Raw genomic sequence first — 23139 nt, 5'->3', positions numbered from 1 at the left:
GACACCTACAATATAAAAAGTGGACATATTAATGTGGAATATAGCTCTTTTACTACCTGTTATATTGTGTGATATTTAAATCAGATTATACTTATTTCCTTAAACATTTGTTATTTATTTATTATGCAAAAGAGTCAAAACACTTTCATCTAGTCTTTTGAAAATAGTAACTGACTGTTACCTTTAGTAACCTGAGTTTTCAGTGTGCACTGCACCATCTCGCTCCTAAACCTCTGACCAAGCAGCTGTCCCCCAGTCTCTCCCCATCACTCCTTCTACCCCAGCCTTCAGTAACCATCATTTTATTCTCAACTGCAATGAGGTCAGCTCTGCTAGATTCCACGTGTGAATGGATTCGTGTGGACTTGTTTGCTATGCGTGGCTCGCTTGACTATGATTAAAGGTGTACTGGTAGCTAGGTTACGACAGCTACCTGCAGACTCAGGAGTGGGCAAATGCACAGTGGCAGTCTCCCGGCTGGAGGGACATGGATTCAGTCAGAGGTGGAAAGTGGCTCCCGCTGCGGAGTCTGGTTTGAGTCCTTGGGGGGAAGCAGAAGATGCCTATTGGAAGGTTGGTGTCTGCGCTGATGCCGGAAGGAACTGGAGATGAATTCCAACGATAAAGGCAAAGATAAGAGCGTCTCCAAAGAGGAAGGGGGATGGCTTCCTTTTTCTTTTCCCCTTTGTAATTTGTGGGCCTGTAGGTTATGCCATGCACGCCCAGAGCGGTTCTTCCTCGTGCAGTTTGCGCCCTGTGCCCCAGTCACCCACAGATACACCCAGAGCTTTCCAACCTGCCAGGCCGTTCTTACCCAAATGAGGCGGATGGATCACATTCAGCATCACTGCCCCCCAAACACAGTTTTGAGTCACATTCAACTGTAGGAATATTGGGTTTCACGTAAATAATTAGCGCTTGGACACTAACTGAAATATTTCTGAAAAGGGACATTAGGTTTGCAGTTTTAAGGAAGTTGCAGTAAATCACTGAAATGTTGGACAGAATGAGATTTGTGCTGAGGCTGTAGCACTTGCAAGCTGCATATGTAAGGTCAGTGACAGAATGTGTGTGTGTGTGTGTGTGTGTGTGTGTGTGTGTGTGTAATTTATAATATGCAATTATATATGATATATTTTATATATAGGTGTATTACTGTATATGTGTATTATATGTACATACATTATTGTACATATTATATGTGTGTGTCTATAGCTTTTCATATAGAGTTTGTATATATTGTTTTCACTTTTTAAAAATCTGCCTTTTGGTCAAAAGAGTGCCTGAAGTTCCCTGTGTATTTGTGGCACTTGGGGGAAGGAGTGTAATTATGCTACATTGTAAAGAGTCTTTTAAAACTATTTCTTCACGGAGTAGTGTTATAATAAAGCTGTGGGAAGCAACTTTTACAACTATACTATGAACCACAATATTATTACTACTTTTAAGAGTTTAAATGTTTGATTTTAGAAAATGTAACCTGAGTAACTGTGAGGGAATTTGATATTTTACCAGTAGGCATCTAGAAATTATACTCAAGTAAGTTGTAAATGCTTTATTTTAGAAATATAATTATATATACAGTCCTGTATTAATTTGAGATATTTTACTCATAGAAAATGTAAACATCTCTTCTTATTGAAACTCTAACATAACATATAAGCTCAAATATTATATTTGTTTAAGGTGTTTAAATTTTTAAAAGTGTTTTACCCATCAGCAAATTTTGCTAGTTCTTATCTATTCTTTTTTCCTATTTTTATAAAGAAATATTTTTCAAATAAACTGTTACATATAGATCATTGAGCTCTATGTTTTGTTATTAAGAATAAAAGAACTTCCTCAACATGAAAACATGAAAAATGTTTCTATTGTATAACATTAAATTTTACATTACTCTATGAACTTATCTCATTTGAAGAGTACATTGATAGTAATTTATATTTGTTATATATAGTATCTCTGCTTAATTTAAAAATGATGAGATGTAGCAATTGAAAAATATAACCATGCTGGGCATTGTGGTACACAACTGTAGCTCCAGCACTTGGGAGGTTGAGACAGGGCGATCATTGTGAGTTCTATACCAGCTTTGGCTACAGAGTGAGGATTATAAGTGGAATTTTACTGTTCTGTAAAAATTAATAAATACATTTCTAGACAGATTTTTTTTTTCTTTTTTCTTTTTTTGTGGAACCGGGGATTGAACTCAGCCCAGGGGAGTGCTTATTCTACTGAGCCATCTCCCTGGCCCCTAGATTTCATTTTAAAATGAAATGTATGAATGTTGAAATTTATTGCACTTATTTCTTTACTTACTCTACCTCATATCAGTTAGTACTACACAGAAGTAGCAGTGAATTGTTTCAATTTAAAAATTATACTCTCAATATCATAGAAGTTTGCATCAACTTTATACTGGAGTCTTCCACTGCTACTATGCAGCGTCCACTGTCCCAAGGCAAAGCTGCCTCAGCAGTTCCCTTAGTGGTGCTGCTAATCTTGGTAATGACAAACCACAGACTGTAAACATTCTTCTACTGAAGGAACCAGCTTTGCGATCAGGTCTTCCAAGGTGCTCTTTAATTGGATGTTTGCAGAGAAGAGTATTTGGCAATCGCTGTCTCCCTGGGCTCCTTTTTGTGTGGAAGACAAGTGCTATATTTCTTTTCATCTCTATCATGTGGCCTGTGGCTCTCTATAGAGGTCATCTTTGACAATTCCCTTTTCCATGTGTTGAGAATTAACTTTTTTTGTCCTCTTCATTAAAGTAAGACTTGGATAAAATGCAAACTATTAGCAGTTTTTAAAGTATCAGTTAAAACTTTCCATTGATTAAAGGGTCTTAGCATTGAAAGCCACTATTTCTCAAGCATTTTTATTTATTTAGTATTTAGTACATAAGCTACAGGGTCTCACTACACAGATCGGATTTGTAGTGATCCTCCTGTTTTCAGCCTCCCAAGTTCTGGGATTACAGGCACACACCTCCATGCCCAGTCTCAGTCTCTGTCTCAGTGTGTCCCAGGGGTGGGACCGGCACCGCATGCTAGGGACCAAACCCCAGTCACTGAGCCTGCCTAAGCAGGTATGTTAGTCTGCTGAGCTATCTGGCTAGCTCTATCTCATGCATTTTTAAGTCCATTATCCTTTCTGCATTTTTTTTCTGATAATGCATGATTATTGAAAGTATGATACAGGTACCATGCTAGAGTTTATACACTTTGAGGACATACATGGATCATTATATACTAACCTCTTCAATGTTCACAGTTATGTGTACTAATTTAATGAGAGGTTATGCACCCAACCAAGAAATCTAATGAATGTCAGATAGATGAGAAACACTTTTAGCTTGTGTTTCATCTGATGCTGAAGATCTCTCTCGTATTATCCTGAAAATTTAAGGTTGGATTAACATTATTAAAAATGATGTCCTTCAGGCCAATCAGCTGATGAATGGATAAAAAAATAGATAAGGAACACTACTCAACCATAAAGGATGCATTTGGAACATTCACAGGAAAATGGATAAACCCTGAGAGTATAATGCAAAGTGAAATAAACCAGACACAGAAGGTTAAATATTTCATAGTTTCGCTTATATGTGAAATCCAAAATATCAATGATGTAAGGAGAAAAATAAAAAAGATAGGCAATAGAAAATGGAAGTAGACTCTGTGGAGATGGGAAGGGGATCTACAGAGGGCCCAAGAGGGAAAGGCAGGGATGGAAACTGCAAGTAAAAGTGGTTAAGATTCAATATGTATGTGTTCCATTTCCCTAAGGTGAATTGAATTATGAGGTATCGCAAACACATAGCAATAAAAAAGGAATCAAAGAAGAACAGTATCCCGACCGTGCATAGGAAAGAGTAAAAGGAAATAGGGTGTCCTAGGGTGGTGATTTACTGTGATTGTAAAGCAGATTCTAGAACGATCTAAAACAGCCTTGGACAGTATTAGTGTCAGTAAGGCACATGCTTGCTCTGTCGCTGCGTAGACATGGCGAGGATGAATAGTGGTTTTCTGCTAACGGACTTCTTTGATCAAAAACTTGTAATTTCTCTTAAAGTTGAAGAATTTTGGTTTATGCAATATCAAATTGAAGCCAAAATCACAAACTTAAGGAACAAATATTTCATAACAAACAATGAAGTTTTGTAACTGTATTTTGGGTTTCACAGATGGAATGTTCCGTACTGACTATCGAATAGAGGAAATTGCTGTAATTTTCACTTTCTCTTTAGTTTTTAAATATAATTCATAATTTTAGATAAATATTTAGCATAGTCACTCACCTGTTTTTTAAACAATAAAATATATGCCTACTTTTCAGTTAAAGAAACTCTATCCTTAGATAATTTATTTCAATTTTCAGTAACTCCATGAGATATATTTCATGATTTCTTGAGATTTATTAATATATGCATGTCTCTTCCACCTTTATGCCTTTTATAGAATGTTTTTCATTGGTTCTCTACTTTCAATCATGTGAGTAAAACTCTTTCATTTATCCTTTGGTTCTTTGGCTTATTATGATGTACAACCGGTGGAATAGGTAGGATGTGATCTTTGAGTAAAGTTAAAATTATTCCTAGCAGATGGTTATTTTCATGCATGTAACAAATTCAGGCACTGGTAAGTTAGAAGAGATCCTAGAAATTTCAGAGTCTAAGTTAATGTATGTGATAAATAGCTTAGAACTATGAAGATGTGCTGGGTAAAATTGTTGGGGGCAACTGTAAAGCACGAACAAATTCAGAAATAAAGGGGTGCTGAAAAGACATAAGGAGAACATCCTGTAGAAACACAAGCTGTGACTTTCTTCTACAAGTATTTCTTGTTAGTGGGTTATCTCCAAAGAACAAATCTCATTTGGTAATGTGAATAACTTGTTGGAAGGCAGCACTATGTATTACAACAAATATTGTGAAATTCATATTACTTTAAGTGAAATTCAGTATCATTTGTAAGTTTTTCTGTTTTATTTCTAATTTGTACTCTTTAAAAAATAAAAAATAAACAAAATAAAAAGAACGCATCTCTTTTTTATATAATATTGAACCAAAGTTCCTAAGCCTCCACCCAGTCCTTACTGCATTTCTTTTTGGCACTAGTATTCATTGACAGGTTCTTTTTCAGTGTGCAATGCCACAGGTAATTCACACAACTGCATAAACACTCCCAAGTGTGGTTGTGATTGTGGTTAGATTTGGGTAAAGGAGAGACAATATAACCTAAGTAAAGAAAATTGTGTTAAATGTTATAAATAGAACAAATAGTGTCTTGAGTAGAGCGTAAGATGCAGATTTTTTTTCCCTCAGGAAAAAAACATTATCCTTTGTTAGAGGATAATATTTTAAATCTGAAGAGTAAACATATAAAGAGCTAACCTTGCAAAGTATAGGAAGAAGAGTGTTCTGGGAGGAAGGAAAATATTGCACAAGGATCTGAGCTTTATTATTTGGCAAGTGTTCAAGGAAGAGAATAAAATCTGGTGTGCAGGGGTATGATAAACACAAGGAGTAGCACAGATGAGTTTGACCTTAAGCTCAGAGGGATGTCATATTTTGCTGAATTTTTGTAGCTCACAGTAAAAACTTAAAATGCTACATAGATATCTGAGAATTTAAAATTTTTTAAAAATACATGATATGATTTATATCTTCAGCAGGGTATATGTATTTTGTAAAAATACCTATGTTTTATAATTTTCAATAGGATTTATTTATGAATAAATAGGAAGAGATGATGACCTAGACAACAGTGAAAATGGAGACAAATGAATTGGTTTGAGGTGTACTTTGAAGACACAATTGCCAAAATTTGGAAATTGCTTAGGTAGAAAGTTTTAAAAGAAGGATTAGACCATCAATTCTATTTGTTTCTCATTTAAAGAACAGATTTATAGTCCAGCATGAAGAACATGGATATTAGTAGAAGTCGGGGCCTGAATCTCTTTTAGCTAACTTCTCTTTATTTTAAACTTATTCATGGCTATTTCTGTGGACCTCACTTTACCTAGAGGTGGCTTGCTTTCTGCTCACGTTCCATCTGAACATGTTTCTTTGACACAATGCTTTAGGGAGGTTTTGGATCAAAAATGAATCTGGCAAAACGTGATGACCCTGATTCTAGATGGAAGGGGAATATGACTTAGGGTCTCATCTCAGGATTCAACAAGTTGCTAATTAATTTCACCTTCAACGAGAGACTTTTGGCCTCTTATCACTCATGTTTTAAGTAAAACAGTACACCCAGTTGAGTACTTATATTTTACTCCACTCCTGTTATCCTTATTTAATTATATGTACTTAATTTAACTTACTGCTGCAGTCTGTTGACGCTTCAGGCTTCTGTTTTGTGTTAAGTGAATCTGTTCCTTTACCATCTCATCAGGCAATGGATAGACATTGCTTGGATGTTGTCATTTACATCGTATGATAAAATGCTGAACAAGTTGCTGAAATGATCAGATATGAATATTCAAGATTCATGCTGAGCAACTAATCTGAAGATAGCATCATGTAACATAGCAAACATTGTTAAATTCTTATTACTTTGTTTATAGTGAAAGTTTGTATTGTTTGTAATGTTCGTTTCTCCCACTATTTTTTTAAAAATGTATTTAGTACAGGGTTTACAGGTTCTACAGGGTCTCACTGTGTAAATTGGCTCGTAGTGGTTCTCCTGTTTTCAGCCTCCCAAGCACTGGGATTACAGGCACGCACCACCACGCCCAGTCTCAATCGCCCTGTCAGCTCACCCCAGGGGCAGGGCTGGCACAGCGCCCCAGGGATCAAAGCCCAGGCACTGTGCTCTGCCTAAGTAGGCACTTTAGTCTGCTGAACTATCTGGCTAGGCCTTCTGTCACTATTTTATATTCTTTAAAAATAAAATAAAACTCTCAAAAAATGACGAACAAATTTGGCCTGGGGGGGGTGAAATGACTTATGACATTAGAGATTTGTGTTCAGAGTGGCATCATTTCATTAAACCTTATTCTTTCCATGTTGTCATTGAACTCCACTGATTAATACCGACATTTCCTAAGTAATAAATTATTAAATATACTGCTGAATGCAGGCTTATCATGCCATGGATATGTGAATGTGAATTATCTTTTACCCTGTCACAAAGAAAGCAATATCTGATGTCACTAGTTTGGTTTCATTTTATAATGTGCCTTAGTTAAATGTTATCAAATGTCCTTAAAATATTCCCTAAAGTTATTGAACACCAGTGTTAGATTTAAGGTGCCATGGGTAATGGTATATGTGCTTATTACTGAAACATCTCCAGTTTTCTTCTAGCTCTAACTTTCCCTTCTCTTTGATCTCATAAATCAGTTAGTAAGTGTTCACATTCTTTCTTTTAATGGCTTGTTTTTCTTACCAGGTTACTTTCCTTAAATTGTAGTTTACTTAGAGTTTTTGGATGTCTGATCAACTTCTATTTGTGTTCAACTATAACTTTTGTCGTGAGGGTTTTTTTTTTTTAATGTATTTGGTTGTTACAGGGTCTCACTATGCAGTGAAGCTCAGACTCTTAGTGATCCTCCTGCTTTCAGCCTCGCCAGCGCTGGGATTACAGGCATGCACCACTATGCCCCAGACTCTGTGGCCAGCTCAGCCTGCCCTGGGCGCGGCGCTGGTGAGGTGTGTGGTGCCAGGCACCCATCCATGGTCACTGTACTTGCCTAAGCAGGCACTTTAGTCCACTGAACTATCTTACTGGCCCTTGCCATGAGGTTTAATTTGTAAATGGAAGGAAAGAAAAATTATTGCAAATGATGACAAATAATGGCAATCATTGTATAAAAAAGGATAAATGGATGAAGTGAAACATTTTTCAAAGGATCATAATAAATCCCTATTTAATTTTATTTATTTATTCTGCGGAACCAGGAAATGAACTCACGCCTTGTGTTTGCCAGGGAAGTACTTATTCTACCAAGCCATCTCCCCGGCCTCTTTTAAATTTTATGATTCTATAAATTACCATCTATTAACAGAAATTGGCTAAGTAGATTTAAGAGATACACTGTTTTGTTTTCTTATTTCAAGAAATGTAAAATAGTAAATGTTAATGAAAATAGTACCCTTAAAAAGTCATTGTTTTCATGGTTAGACAAAAATGTTTTATCTAGAATAAAAAGGGTACATTTGAATTGCATTGCTATGAAGGAGAAACAGTAGTGAAAATCATATTTGGGAATAGGAGGATAGAAGAATGTTGCTGTATTTTCAAGAGGATTTATGAATTTGAAGTAAAAAGAAATCAATGGCAGTTGCTTATCTCAGATTTAATTTTAGAATACAAGTAGTTTTATGTCTAGATGTACTCCCAAAGCCTCATGCAGTCATAGAACAAGTTTGTAGAGTTTGATGAATGTTTGGTCAAGTGCTGGGATTTTGGGCTTAGGTGCTACTCGCATGCTATGGCACTAGGGCAGGTAGCTTGCGTACAATGTAAGGGAGGGAAAGAGGCTTGCTTTTCTTTGCTTGCTTGCTCTTTCTTTCTTTCTTTCTTTCTTTCTTTCTTTCTTTCTTTCTTTCTTTCTTTCTTTCAAGCTTGATCTTACTGCTGCTCCCTTTTTGCCCTTGTTGTTTGGCTGTTTTCTGTCACCTTGAACAGCTACCCTCTGCTATGTGCCACCCCACCTCAGAGCCAGCCAACTATGGACTAAATCCTCCATTAACTATGAGCTAAATAAATCTTTCCTTCCTAAATTCTGAGTGTCAGGTATTTTGTCCAACAATGAGAGAACAGTAACCAAAACAAGTAGTGCACTACAATTTTACATATGTGGTTTTCTTTGTTTTTTAAAACAAGGTCTCATAGTTCAAGCTGGCCTTGAACTGACAGTGTAGCCCAGGCTGGCCTTGAACTCATGGCAATCCTCTTGCCCCAGCATCTGTAGTGCTGGGATTACAGGCGTGCACAACCACACCTCGCTACCCTGTTTGTTTAATGGAAATAATTGGATTTTTTAAAAATATAGAATAGACTATACTTAACATTGTGTCATATTTTGGTAACATTTTTTATTATGAATTATAATTATTTTTGGAAAATTGAATAATTCTAAATATAAAGAGAATATATGAGCTCAAAATACTTAATTGCATTTCTAGTGGAAAATATTATTTTTTCACATAAACAGTGAAAAGAAATTGTGTTGTAAGTGTTGATGAATAAAAACTTTTTCAATCAGTAAAACTGGAGATTGATTCTAGAAAGAGATAAGTCTTTGTATCTGTAACCAACAGCAGAATATCCTAGCTCGATGCATTACTCCATAACAACAAATTGTTTTCAATAAATTAGCCGAGCCAGTAGAATAAGTGCTTTCCTGGCAAGTGCAAGGGCCTGAGTTCAATCCCCAGTTCTGCAATCAATCAATCAATCAATAAATTAGCAATCATCACATTAAAATGCAAAAGGAAATCCTGCTATTTGATTAAATATCTGTGTATTGTTTGGTACAAAAATTTGGCAGAAAATTGTATATATGAAAGTATACTCCAGTGTATTTTTTTTAACTGTAGAGTAAAGGAATTTGCATAAGCACAAGTTAAAGTAGCAATGGAAATAAAAAATGTATTTTTATTTTTGAAATCCTATCAGCTGTGATATATTAGAGAACTTATCTGACTTGGGTTGGATGCAAGTGGCACCATTCTCTACAACTAGAAATACAGTACTAAATCATCAGTTTACCATTATATGAAATATGTCTATTTTTTCTAGCAAAACAGTACACTTTTCTTTTACTTTTTCCTTTGTAGTTCAATGTGGCCAAGTGGATTTTATCGAAGCCTTTAGAAGTCCTAAGAGAGATCCTTCAGATACACGATATGTGCCCCTCTGTAATTTCCCCATCCTTTCTCTTTGTGACTGAAATATAGGAACTCAAGTGTAAATATTCATGACTGAAGTGGAGGCATGGTGCTCAGAGGTCCAGTACCTGTCTTGATTTATAAGAAAAGTTCCCAGATAGAAGTCACACAGACTCAGAAGATAGAGTTTATATGGGAATTCTGAAGAGGCTCGAGTCCCTGGTGACCTTGTCAATCCTCTGTAACCGTCTGCGTGAAATGAGGAGAAGCACACAATGCCATGCAAACACACCTGCAGAGACACTTCAGCATACATTTGAAAGTACCCCCACGAAGCTCCTCTTCCATTTCACACTTATTATTCCTGTCACTTCTGCCTGATTCACTTGTACTTTTCAGTTTATTAATCTGGTCCCATTTTTTTCTCTTAATATCACACTCCCCTTTCACCCCTAGTGTTACTGCCTCTGTGTCCTGGAAAAAAGCTTTCGTCTCTCCCTTGTTCTAAGCCTCCTTCAGGCCATTCAGGGCACACTGTCTTACGTCTGTTTGTTGGCTGCGTATGGCCATCCTCAGAGACGTTGTCCATTACATCGCAGTTAGCAGAAAGACAGTTCATTACACTCAAACACTGTGGAGCTCTTTCCATATTTTGTCTGCTGTCTACAGCAAAGTTTTTTTAAATTAAAATAAATGATAACTACAAAATGCATGTGACTGCTCTTCAAAAACTCTAACTTAGACAATGCTATTAATGCTTTTACTTTCACAGAATGTATCTCCTGCTGATGCAAAAATGTCTGCTGAGCAGATAAAAGATGTTTCCCCTATTTTATGTGAATCAAAAGCAAAAGATACTAGCAGGAAGTCAACAAAATCAAGGCATCTCTTTCAAAAAGGTTAGTTACATAAAATTTGAATTATATTTACATAATATACTTTAATCAAAATTTAATAAAACAATGTAAAATTGAGCATTGTTTTAAGCTATAAATACAAAAGTGTATAAAATATATATTGAAACCTCAGACAAAATATTTGTATTTTATTCAGTGTGTTCTCAATTTTGAGTAGAAGTTGAGAATTAGGAGAACTGGCTAGAAGGAGCTATACTGAATTGACAATTTTGTTACGATGTGGCTATAATGTGAACATTATACTTCAGCAAACGTGTGAAGTTATCAAAATAATCACATTTAACGAGTATTATTCTAAAATGGATATATCCCTTTATGTTCTATATTGAGACATCAGTATTATTGATTTATCTTTTCTTTATTACATTTTTTCTAATACAATTTTATTCTATAAGATAAAACATTGTTTTCTTTAAAACTGTTTTTATAAATAATTATAGCTATTTTTGTAAAATCACTTGAGAGTCTTACTGGTTTTCTCAGGTGATTGTTTTAGACCATAAATAGTCAGATATTACTGTTTCTAAAAACTCTGGTGGTATCCTTACCCTTGTTTGAAATTAATTTTATTGATACACTTCTGAGGTAAGTGATGATCACAATAATCATACGCTGCTTGTTTCTGCACATGGTATGTCTGGATTCTTCTTATCCCTTTTTTATTTTCTCTTCTTGTGTGACAGCTGCTCAGGTCTCACTCTCGTTTCCCAGTGACCAGCTGTCCATCAGTTTTCCTGTTTTGTGTATTCCATACCTCCATAACTTTTATTAGCTATGATATGATTGTTGCAAAACTTTTAAATTCTTAGCTTATAAACAAAAATGGCTGAAAGGAAAACTATTTCTGTACTCCACCTCACCCCGCACACTTTTATTACTGCTCCAAACATTTTAATTCAATAATTTTAACAGACTGTTAATTTTGTATTTCCTAATTTTATGCCTACTCAGTTAAAATTATTATTCAAATTTAGATTTTATTTACAAACTTTTAGGTTGAAAGTTGGAGATTCCACTATCTTCTCTAACATGTATCCTTATATATTACCACCTTTATTTTCCCAAAAGAATGACATCATCACAACTGGGGGCTAATTAAAATTTGCTGTTTTATTTGTGACTGAATGTATTATTTGCAGCTCAGCCACACAGTATGTTCAGAATATGTTCACTTCATTTACACCTATTTTTGCTTGGAAATCTCATATATTTATACTACCACTACTGTCAAGTACACACATTTTTAGATGATATAATCCTGCAGAAGCCCTTTATTTTACTATTAATTTAACTATTCTGCCCTCTCTCATATCCGTTATCTTAGCCTTTACTTTCCACTGTAATTAATACCAAGAATTCATCCATCTTTCTGGTGTGCTGGAACCATTGTTTGAAAGACTTCTGTAATCTCACTGCAATTTTTCTCATAGATTTTGTTTAATTGGTTAGTTTTCTCTGTTAATTTCACGTGCATTTTAAAGTGATTTTTTTTTCTTCCACTCTTGGTATTTTTCTTACACTATTTTGCTTTTGAAGATACATAATTTTTTTCATTGAAACTACTTTAACTCTACATTTCTGATATCAGGTACATCCATAACATAGTGCAGCCATCGCAATCCTCAGCACTGTTTTATCTTGTTCCTAACTGTAACATGTTAGCCATTAAACACTGACTCCCAAATTCCTTCAGCTCACCTCCTAACCACCACCATGGCACTTTCTACTTCTTCTACATATGTCCCAGAAGTGGGGTCATGTAATAGTGGTCCTGACCGATTGACTTGTTTCACTCAGCACTGTATCTTCAAGGTGTTTTTAGATGATAAAACAAATCACAATTGTCTTCCTTTTTGAGATGCATCACGTCCTCTTGCTTACATTGTTCATTTCTTATCCATTCATTCTTTAATGGACATTTGGGTTGCTTCCATGAATAGCCCTTCTATGAACATGAATGCAGAAATACCTCTTTACACTTCTAATTGTTTTTGGTATATACTTAACTAAAATTACAACTCTTGGATCATATCATAATCCTTTTTGCTTTGCTGTGTTTTATTTTGAGACAGTCTTAGTTTGTTCTTCAAGCTATCTTAGCTTGTTTTACATTCCCACCAGCAGTTCACACCATGATTAGATAGATGTTCTACATCATGACCAATACTTATATTTTTCTCTTTTTTTGGAAGTAATGGTTCTAATAGGTATAACATGGTTTTAATTTGTACTGTGTCTTCAATGTGGTTTTAATTTATCTTTCCCTAATTATTAGAGATATCAGGCATCATTATCTTTAGTTTCTTGGCTATTTAGAAACATTATTTGGAGAAATGAGTGCATAGTTCTCTTAACCATTCTAGAAATGTGTTGTCCACCCTCATGTTGTTGAGTGGTTGTATTATTTATGTGTTGTGGTACCCTGTCTCCTACCAAGTAATTGACTTGCAAATATCTCTTTCTACATTGTGGATTTTCTTTCCATTCTGTTGATAATGTCTTTCTTCTTTCAGATTTTAAGTCTAGGCTATTCATTATTTTTAGCCCTTAATTTGTGTGTGTGTGTGTGTGTGTGTGTGTGTGTGTGTGTCTGTGATACCAAGAAATCACAAAGGACACTAACACCATGGAAGTCTTCCATGATGTTTCTTTTTCCTAAAAATTTAGTAGCATTGTTAGCTCAAAGATTTTGTCCTTGATTTATTTTGGAATATATATATATATATATATATATATATATATATATGAAGTAGGATGCTAAATTAGACATTTTTTAGATTGATATCCAGTTTTCCCAGAACTGTTTGTTGAAGAGATTCTATATACTCGTTAATGCCTTTAAACCCTTTCTTAAATTCATTTGTCAATATATGAGACAATATATATCTAGGCTCTCTATTTTTTATGTTGGTCTATCTTAGTTACTTTTTCCTTGTATCTGAAACCAAATATCTGGTGCCCAAAGTTAAGAGAGGAAAAATTTATTTAGCTCACATTTTTCCTTATTATCCAAACGGAATACAAAATAAGAAAAAATAAGGTTAGAAATGATACAGAACTTCCCCAAACAAAACAATAGGAAATCAATAATGGTTGCTTAGCTCACATTTTGTGGAGATTTATGTCCATAGCCAGCTGGTTCCAAGGCACGGTGGCATAACTGAGGAGCAAGAGTTCAAGGTGGAAGAAGACAGCAAAAGCAGTAACAGCAAACCAAAGAGGAAAGGAAGCCTCTTTTCATCCCTTGTATTGTAAGCAGGCTACCCACCCTTGGGTGGTGAAGCACTCACGCATCTCCATGTCCTCCTCTTGCACAGGATCAGATGTCTACTGAGAACTGTTGTCCCCTGCTGAGTCACGCAAACGTCTAAATTTCTCAAATTGACATACTGAACAACATCCTCATGTGATGAGGCATGCCCTCTACACCCCAGGATGTAGAGGTGTTGAGTTGCATAGTTAAGCTTCTAAACTTCTCAAGTTGACACTGAATCAACCATAGCAGTCTACTTGTCTATTGATATGATATATGCTTGTAAAAATTTATTTAATTGACATACAAAAACATAAAAGTTGTACTATGTAACATTATTTACCATGTACTGATTCAATACATGAATACACATTGTAATGTTTAAATTAGGTTAAACACCCATAATCATCAAACGTCAGTCATTTCTTCATGCTGAAAACTTTGAAAGCACTTTTCTAGAGCTTTTTGAAATGAAAAGTTATTACTGTGTTCTAGTCACTTTACCATGTATTAATAGCACATGGCGATTTTGTGCTCTTATCTACTGTAACTAAGTAAGCATTGGTGAAGCTGTCCCTATCTTCCACACTGCATCATGATCAATGGTGTCTTCTAGCCATCTTTCCAGGCTTAACACATAAGAGTTTTAGGTTGTACATGTTAGTGTAGTCATGGGACATTTGTCTTTCTGCAGCAAGGGTTATTTCACCTAACATAATGATTTCCAGTTCCAGTTCTGCTGTCACACACTATAGGACATAATCACTTTTTATGTCTGAATGGAATTCCACTCTGAATATGTGCACTTTATTTGTCCATTCTTCTCTTGATAGTCCTTTACATTGCTTACACTTCATGGATATTGATAATTGTGGTGCAGTGATCAAGGGAAGACGGACATCTCCTTGACATTCTGATTTCATCTCCTTTAGATATTATTGTAGTTTGGAACTTTTCAAGGGGAAACAATGCAATATAGCACAGGACACTTAATTATGAGATTATTTTAAAATAGCCAAAACGTCAAATATAAAGACAATGCAGGAAATATGTGCACACACTCACGACTAAAGAATCCAGCTGAGGGCCTGAATTCAATGGTAATGTCCTGCTTGAGTGCAGCTGAAGACCTAGAGCCCATAACAATGTCTCCAACAAGTCTTAAAAAAGTCAGAAAGCCCGCAACAATATTCCATGCAGACCTGTTTCATAGCTTTGCATGGGGAAAGCCCAAAGGTCAGTGGTGGAAGCTAGAAAGTCTGTGCCAGTGGGAGGAAGGATCTGTGCTAACAGGCTGAGGGATTTTCACTGAAACCAGGAAGTGATGCTCAAAGCAAGTATCTGACCTCTCCTGAAAGGTATCACAGCCATCTTCAGTGATGATGAGGTCGTGAATTCCTCTGATGATTTGAACAACCAGGTTCCTGTCAGGAAAGTCAACATGAAAAGCTTCTCCAGAAGATTAAGTACACCATCTTTCCCTCCAGAGCCAGGAGGCGATGCTCAAAGTGTTGACCAGAGCTCCCCCAAAATGAACCATAGCCATTCTCAGCCACATAGCCCAAGCTCCTTCAGTGATGAAAACAGCTGAGTTCAGGACCTGATGAGGTCCTCCAAAAGAATAAACAGCTTCCTAGAGCTCCCTACAGCCTCTCTCACAGCCTATTCGTCTCTGGTTCTGCCACTTCTGCCTCCAGCAACAAACCTCCGTGGGCCTCCCATACCCAGCACCATGCCGGTTCAGTTCACCTGGATGTAACAAGTTGACCACCAACTTGTCAATGCACCACAGATACATACCCAAAAATGGAGTTTCTGTATCATATAACAGTTTTATTTTCTTTTTTTTGAGAACCTCTATAGTGTTCTATATATGCTTGTACTAATGTTCATTTCCACTCACAATATGAAAATATTTCACTCCGACCATATATATAGTATAGTACTTCATACCTGTATTTTTAAATTTTTTATTAATTTTAATGAGAAAAAAATAGTAATGAAACAGTTTCAAAATAGGTCAGTAGGGCAGTTACAATAATACATTGCATATTGCTGTCTTTGTAGTACTTATTCAGAGAACAAGATGCAGATATGGTATCTTGTGTAAACAATATATCAGTACAAGCCTTACTTCTTGTTGAACTAATAGAAGATAACAACTTCAGACAATTGCCAGTTTTGCTGATAACCCACTACTATTACGGACTATTGGACTATATTGGGTCATTTTGCTGAATTCAAATACCTACAATATTTGAACTGGCATTAAGTATGAACAGGTCCTTTAAAGACTTCTCCAAATACAGCTTCTCTAACAACAGTGGAACACTCATCTCTGAAAAAACCAAAACAAAAAAGGGGGATATAAATAAAGGACCATTTTGTAGTGAAATATATATATATATGTAGTGATATATATATAAGATATATATATCTTCAGATTTTTTTAAAAAGTCAATTCTTGTTGAAGTGAAGTTATATCTCATTGTGACTATGATTTGTATTTCTCTGATAATTAATGGCCCTCAGCATTTTTTCATATATCTGCATGGGGTTTATATGTTTTCTTTTGAGAAATGTCTATTGTCTATTTTTAAGTCAGGTTTTGGTTTTGTTTGTTATTCAGGTTTTGATCTGTTCCTGAATGTTAATCCCTTGTCAGATACATAAATAGCCTTAATTTTCTCCCACTGTAGATTTAAGTTATTTTTTCCTGTGTGAAAGATGATTTTTATCTGAGTATAATCCTATTTATCTCTTCATCTGTTTTTTATTTTCTGTGGCCTATGGAATTTTCTTCATGAATTCTTTACTCATTGTGAGATCCTAAGGAAATTTCCCTGTCTTCTTGATGGTTTGTAGTTTCAGACCTTCCATTTAGGTATTTAATCCAATTTGATTTAAATTTACAATAGGAAAGAGATAGGACTCTTGTTTTATTCTTTTACATGTAAATATCCAATTTTCAGAACAACTCATTAAAAAGATTCTTCATTCCCCAACGTGTGTTCTTAGCATCTGTCAAAAATTCACTGGTTAAAGACATATGCATTTACTTCTGTATTTTTTATTCTATTCTTTAGTATCTATATAATTTTGCCAATAAAATGCTCTTTTGATGTCCACAGTTTTGCTGTATGTTTTAAATTATAGCAGTATACGGCCTTTGATTTTGTTGTTTTTGCTCAAAATGACTTTGGCCTTTCAGGAATTGAACTGAATTTATAACTTCTGGAGCTGGAATAGGACTTGTCATACTTTCTTGTCTGTGCTTGGTAGCTGGGATTACTAAGGGAGGCTGCCCAGCTCTGGGCAATCACCACACATGTGCCAGGTCTAGACTGTAGCCCCTAATGCCACCAAACTGAGTTACCTTCTCAGAACACAGCAGCAGACTGTGGTACAATCAAGGACCTCATGGCAATTGGCTGCCTATTGCTGAGGTAGGCTTTTATGTGGCCCAGAACAAGTGATCTTGGCTGGAATTCAAGTCCACACTTTGTACAATCCAAACCCAGGCCTTGCGTCTTTCTCTAACATTTGCATTATTCCAGGGACACCTGGGGATGGAGGCTAATAGTATTTCTTCAGTGCTAGCTTTCATCAGCCCAGCACTAAGCTTTATGGGAAAAAAATTTTCTGTTTTTCACTCTTTCCTGCCTCAAAGTAAATGAGGTGTTGGACCACATTGTTTTTCCTGAATTGGTCTCAAGGTAATCTAGGTTATTCCTAAACCTCACAGCCATAGAAATGTTCAATCTTCAAAGGAAGGTAGATATAACCCAAGGTCACCCCAAGACTGGCAGAAAGATATCCTTTGATGCTGTGATTATCTAAAGGCTCTGACTATGAGCAAAACCACACATGAAGGGCCCTTAGTTTCTCTTTGGGTGAAGTGTCTAATCATGTGTAGCCTGACACTGAACTCCAAACAAAGCCTTGTGCTAACTTTGGCACCCTTCTCACTGGCAGATGAATTGGTGCTCCCTGATTGGTGCTCTTCCAACTTGAAGTTGGAAGAAGGGTGGTAGAGGTCATCATTCAGTTGGCCTGAGGTCGTTCTAGCTCGATCCTTGGGTATTGGCCAAGTATGAGAGATGATGGAGCTTTGACCCCCATTATGTTCCACCATGATGAGTCTGGTACTCAGTTTCAAATCTAATAAACTTAATTCTCTCTCTTTTCCTCAAGTGAAGATGTATGTGTTTCCAAATTGTTCCATTTAGAGTTGGTAGAGGGACAACATAGTCAGTTCTTCCTGTTTTCTTCAGGATATCTTTCATGATACTAAAACAGACACTATTGATTGTTATCTGATTTTTATCAATTCTTTGAAGGCAGTTTGGTTCACAAATGACTGTTGAGCTTGATGTGTCTATGGAGAGGGTATCACTAGCGAGTACTACTTTAATACCAATTTTTGGCCTCTACTATAATTGATAAGTATAGTTTTGAACTAAATTTTGAAACCAGGATGTGTATGACCTATAACTTTGGTCATCTTTCCACAATTATTTTCTATGGATTTGTTTAAAATTCCATATAGAGACCAGGCATGGTGATGCACACCTGCAATCTCAGAATTAGAGAAGCTGAAAACAGGAGGTTCACCATGAGACCAAGCTGTATAGTGAAACCCTGTACCAAATACATAAAACATAAAATAAGATAAAATTCCATATAAACTTTAGAATGAATTTTTCTACTTCTACTAAATATGCTAATGAGGCTTTTCATAGGAATTGCACTGAATTTGTAGGTCACATTTGGTAGTGTCTTAGCAATATTGTTTTCTAATACATGAACATGAGTTTTTTTTAAATTTATTTGTGTTCTGTTTAATTTGTTTCAGAAAAATATTGTACTTTTTAGTGTACCTATCTTTCACCTCTTTGTTAAGTTTACTTCTAAGTATTTTAATCTTTTATACAACATTAAGGATGCAGAGGGTGTCTTAATTTCCCTTTTGGATTGTTTATCAGTAATACACAAAAATGCAATTTATATTGATGAGTTGGTTTAATATCTTGCAACTTTGCTGAGCTACTTTATTTTGTGTGTGTGTGTCTCTCTATATATATGTGTGTGTGTGTTAAAATTATTAGATTTATACAAAGATCATTTTCCCTCTGAACAGATAAATTTGATTTTCTTATTTGCATATACTTAAAAAAAACCTTTTAATCTTTAAGCAGATTGAAGCACCTGTAAGCAGGTGCAGGGGCCAGGTGTTCGATTCCCAGGCCTGTCATGCCAGACTCACCCCCAGGGTGCGCTGAGACAGCAATTGAGACTGGGCGTGGTGGTGCATACCTGTAATCCCAGCTCTTGGGAGGCTGTAAACAGGCGGATCATTACAAGTCTGATCTAGTAGTGATACCCTGAACACTCTGTACACCCCTCAAAAAAAACAAAAACAAAAACTTCTTTTATTATTTGGCCTAGAACTTGCTCTATTGTATTAAATAAAAATGATAAAATCTAGTCTTCTATTCTTGATCTCAACCTTAAAAATTTAGTCTCTGAAAATTGAAAATGATCTTTTCTGTAGATGTTTGCATATGCGGTCTTCATGAGGTAGTTTCCTTCTATTTCTAATATGCAGCAATTTTTTACCTTAAAAATATTTAATTTTACCAAATAATTTTCTTGACCTATCAAGATGAAGATACCCTATTTTAGCTTTCATTCTGTTAATATGGTGTATTATGTTGATTTAGTTCCATAAACTGGTGCAACATCTTTGTTTTCCAAAGGAAATTCAACTAGGATATTCTGTGTAATCCTTTTAACATGCTATTGCATTCAGCATGTCAGTATCTTTTTTTGGATTAAATATTCATAGAATATGTCAGTAGGTAGTTTTCTTGTAGTGTATCTTAATTTGGTATCAGGGTAATGTGGCTGCACAGAAGGAGTTAGCAGATATTTCATCCTCCTCAACTTCTTGGAAGAGTTTTAGAAGGACTGTTGTCTTTTTCTTTTTAAAAATATTTGGTAAACTTCACTGGTGAAGCCACCTGTTCTTGAACATTTTGTTAGGACCCTATATTAATCCACTACATTTTGCTCTATCAAAATGCCTGGGGATAAGTACTGTATAAGTAAAGAAGTTTATTTAGATTAGTGATAGACACTCCAAAGAGCATACACATTATTTCAGTGTTATTTGTGCCTTCAGTTCCACCAACATTTTCTTCAGCTAGTTTTGTACCTCTGAATATATATGTATGTGTTTGTGTGTATAATTTTCTTAGCACATTGATAATTTTCTCATTATATAATGTAATTCTTTGTGTTTTTAAGCAAAGTCAACTAGTTTTAAGTGTAATCTAAAATACACCCAGAAACACTACCAAGTTAATAAGTAAGTTCACTAACATAGAAATTTTTGCCAAATATATAAAATTCTTGATCAGTATTTTTCTCTTTTAGCACTTTTAGTATAACATATCCTTGCCTTCTGGGCTCACATATCTACTGCTAGCCTTATTGGAATCCTTTGTATATTTTAATTCAGTCTTCTCTTACTATATACAAGACTCAGTCCCATGTACTATATTTGACATTTGATGGTTGATTGCATTTAATTATCATGTGTTTCAGTGCAAGCCTCTTTATAATGTGTTACATTTTTGATTCTTACTTTATCTTCCTAAAATCCAAAGATATTTCACACACACACACTGCTGTTTTGGCAATCCTGGAGATCCAACCCAGGGCCTCACACATGCTAGACAGGGCTCTACCACCAAGCTTCATCCTCAGCCCATCATTTTTATTTACTGTTGTAGTTTGTGCTAACTAACCATGGACTGTATCACTGAACTGCATTGGGGCCCTTCTTCAGATTTTATGCATAAATGACTACATACTGTGTTGGATCAGGTCTTGTTAGTGATGATGTCTTATCTTTATTTTGAGAACTATTTTATATTTTATGTTAGGATTTATAATGCTGCTTAAATTATAAAAAATGCAGCCATGTGCTAATCTGATACAACTAACTGATATTTTTAAAAAATGCCAACTATTCAACTCTATTGAATAGAAGTTGAGAAGTATTATAATATGAAAACAAAATTGTATTTATTGAATTTTGAACATGAAAGTCAATAATGACCTTTACAAGAGCAAATTTGGTAGTGTTCCAGACAAAAACCATGCTCGAAAAGATTAAGAGCAAATTCAAGTAAGAGGTAAATCTGTTGCCAATGTTAACTCTTTGAGGAATATTAAAGGGTAAAATATTTGTGTTCTTAATAATTTCAGGACACAGAAAGGAAAGAAATGAACCATTTGAGCAGCAAAATCCTAAATTATCATGCAAAGGCATTTTAGTGCTCTAAATATATTTACACTTCAAAATATATGATATGGACATTATGAAAGAATATCATTTTCAGAATATTTGAATAGTGACTCCTGGATCTACTGAAGTTTTTAATGTATAAATAAATGAGGGAGGAGAGGTCCGGTGCAAGTAGTTGATCTGGTAGTTTCTCCTGCCTTTTTCTAAGTTAAAAGAGTTCTGAGGGGAGGGTTATGAATTCATACTTTTCAAATTGGCACTGTCTTCTAATAGGCACCTAATGCCAAGTAGGCCAGAAATGGCTCCATTAATCAGAGCATGGTTGTGAACAATTATTGCCTAACAAACTGGGTCATCCCTCATAGGAGCTGCCCTCTCCATACTATTTGTCTTGAGGACTGATTCTTAATATTTTTTCCTTCCATGGTAACAAATCCAAAACTGAAAAAAGTTAAGAGTCTCACATATACATCAATTTACCTCGCCTAAAAATCCACATATAAACACCAGCTAGTTTTATTTGTAACTTTAAGGGCTTCATGATCCCTTCAAAACTTGTCTGAGGTCCTTATATTAGATGACAAAATGAATCTTATAATTTAGCTCTTATGTAAGATTATATATTTTCACTCAGTATTCAAGAGAAATCTTCCCAGTGCATCATGTTTCTGATATCATCAGCTACACAGCTTGTGATTTTATATCTTCCTACCATGGGGAATTCCTAATAGTAGATGTGTGAGATTGGCTTGAGATGTATGAGAGACTCAACAGTTCACACACTCCATGGAAATTTGACAATATTATTGTTTTCTCTTCATTTTTGTTTGTGCAGTTTCCAGTACATGATGGGCACCTTCCCTGTGTGGCATTGTCACAGGCACCCAACACGTTGTGCTACTGTTTTTCAATCCCTTTCCCTCTCCTTCTTTCCCTTCCCTCCATCTCTTTTTTTGCTTTTTTGTTTTTTTAATTTTTTCCATAATTTTATTGATAAACAAATAGCAATGAGACAGTTTCAAATCAAATTGGTAGGACAGTTTCAATAATTAACACATTGCATACATTCCTCTCAGTGGTTAATTGCTGTACAAGATGCGGACATGATATCCTATTTACAAACACCATTAGAACAAATCCCTCTATTCATTAAGAGAATGTAACTATATATCTATCCTAACCACTTTGAATACACAGGTACAAAATGGACATTCATCTGTATACTTCCCTCCATCTCTTGATCCCCTTCCCATTTGAGAAACATCTGTCTCACTACTTCACATTACCTACCTTTTATTATTCTCTTCATTTATACTTTTGGTTTCTCATGTAAAAGAAACTGTGCTACTTTTATGCTGTTTCTAATTTATTTCACAACACATGTGAACATGAATAGCAAATTTATATTTACAAGGTCTCTTCCCCCTAGAAAATATAATATACATAGCAATAATATATCATTTGTTAATGTTTATATTACATGTTTTCTTATTGATACAATGTCACTTGTAATAATTTGATCAACTACTGAATATTTCAATTTCTACACGGAAACATATTTTTCCAACAACTTTCTCATCCAGACATCTAACCTCGGCACAGATTTTTTTTTTCAATGAGAAAGGCATAATTTATTTTTATTAGTTCATATCAGTAGTACAGAACGATCACATTCTTTATGATGTATTGGTATAAGTATACAAGATATTTTGATTATTTTCTTTTTTCCCCATAATTTTATTGATAAACAAATAGCAATGAGACAGTTTCAAATCAAATTGGTGGGACAGTTTCAATAATTCACACATTG

At 35.2% G+C, this 23139-nt stretch overlaps 1 protein-coding gene across 1 annotated transcript in view; it reads left to right on the top strand.

Moving 5' to 3' along the window:
- The window catches only part of Lrriq3 (leucine rich repeats and IQ motif containing 3), a 148280-nt gene that overhangs the window by 93594 nt on the left and 31547 nt on the right, over positions 1-23139 (top strand). The window contains exon 6 of the mRNA XM_004634031.2: positions 10617-10743. Within this exon, the coding sequence (XP_004634088.1) occupies positions 10617-10743 (127 nt within the window). The remainder of the gene's footprint in view (positions 1-10616; positions 10744-23139) is intronic.

The sequence above is a fragment of the Octodon degus genome, unplaced genomic scaffold, assembly GCF_000260255.1.
Source record: "Octodon degus isolate 3935 unplaced genomic scaffold, OctDeg1.0 scaffold00057, whole genome shotgun sequence".
NCBI classification, from domain to species: Eukaryota; Metazoa; Chordata; class Mammalia; order Rodentia; family Octodontidae; genus Octodon; species Octodon degus.
This window is presented reverse-complemented; position numbering and strand designations above follow the sequence as displayed.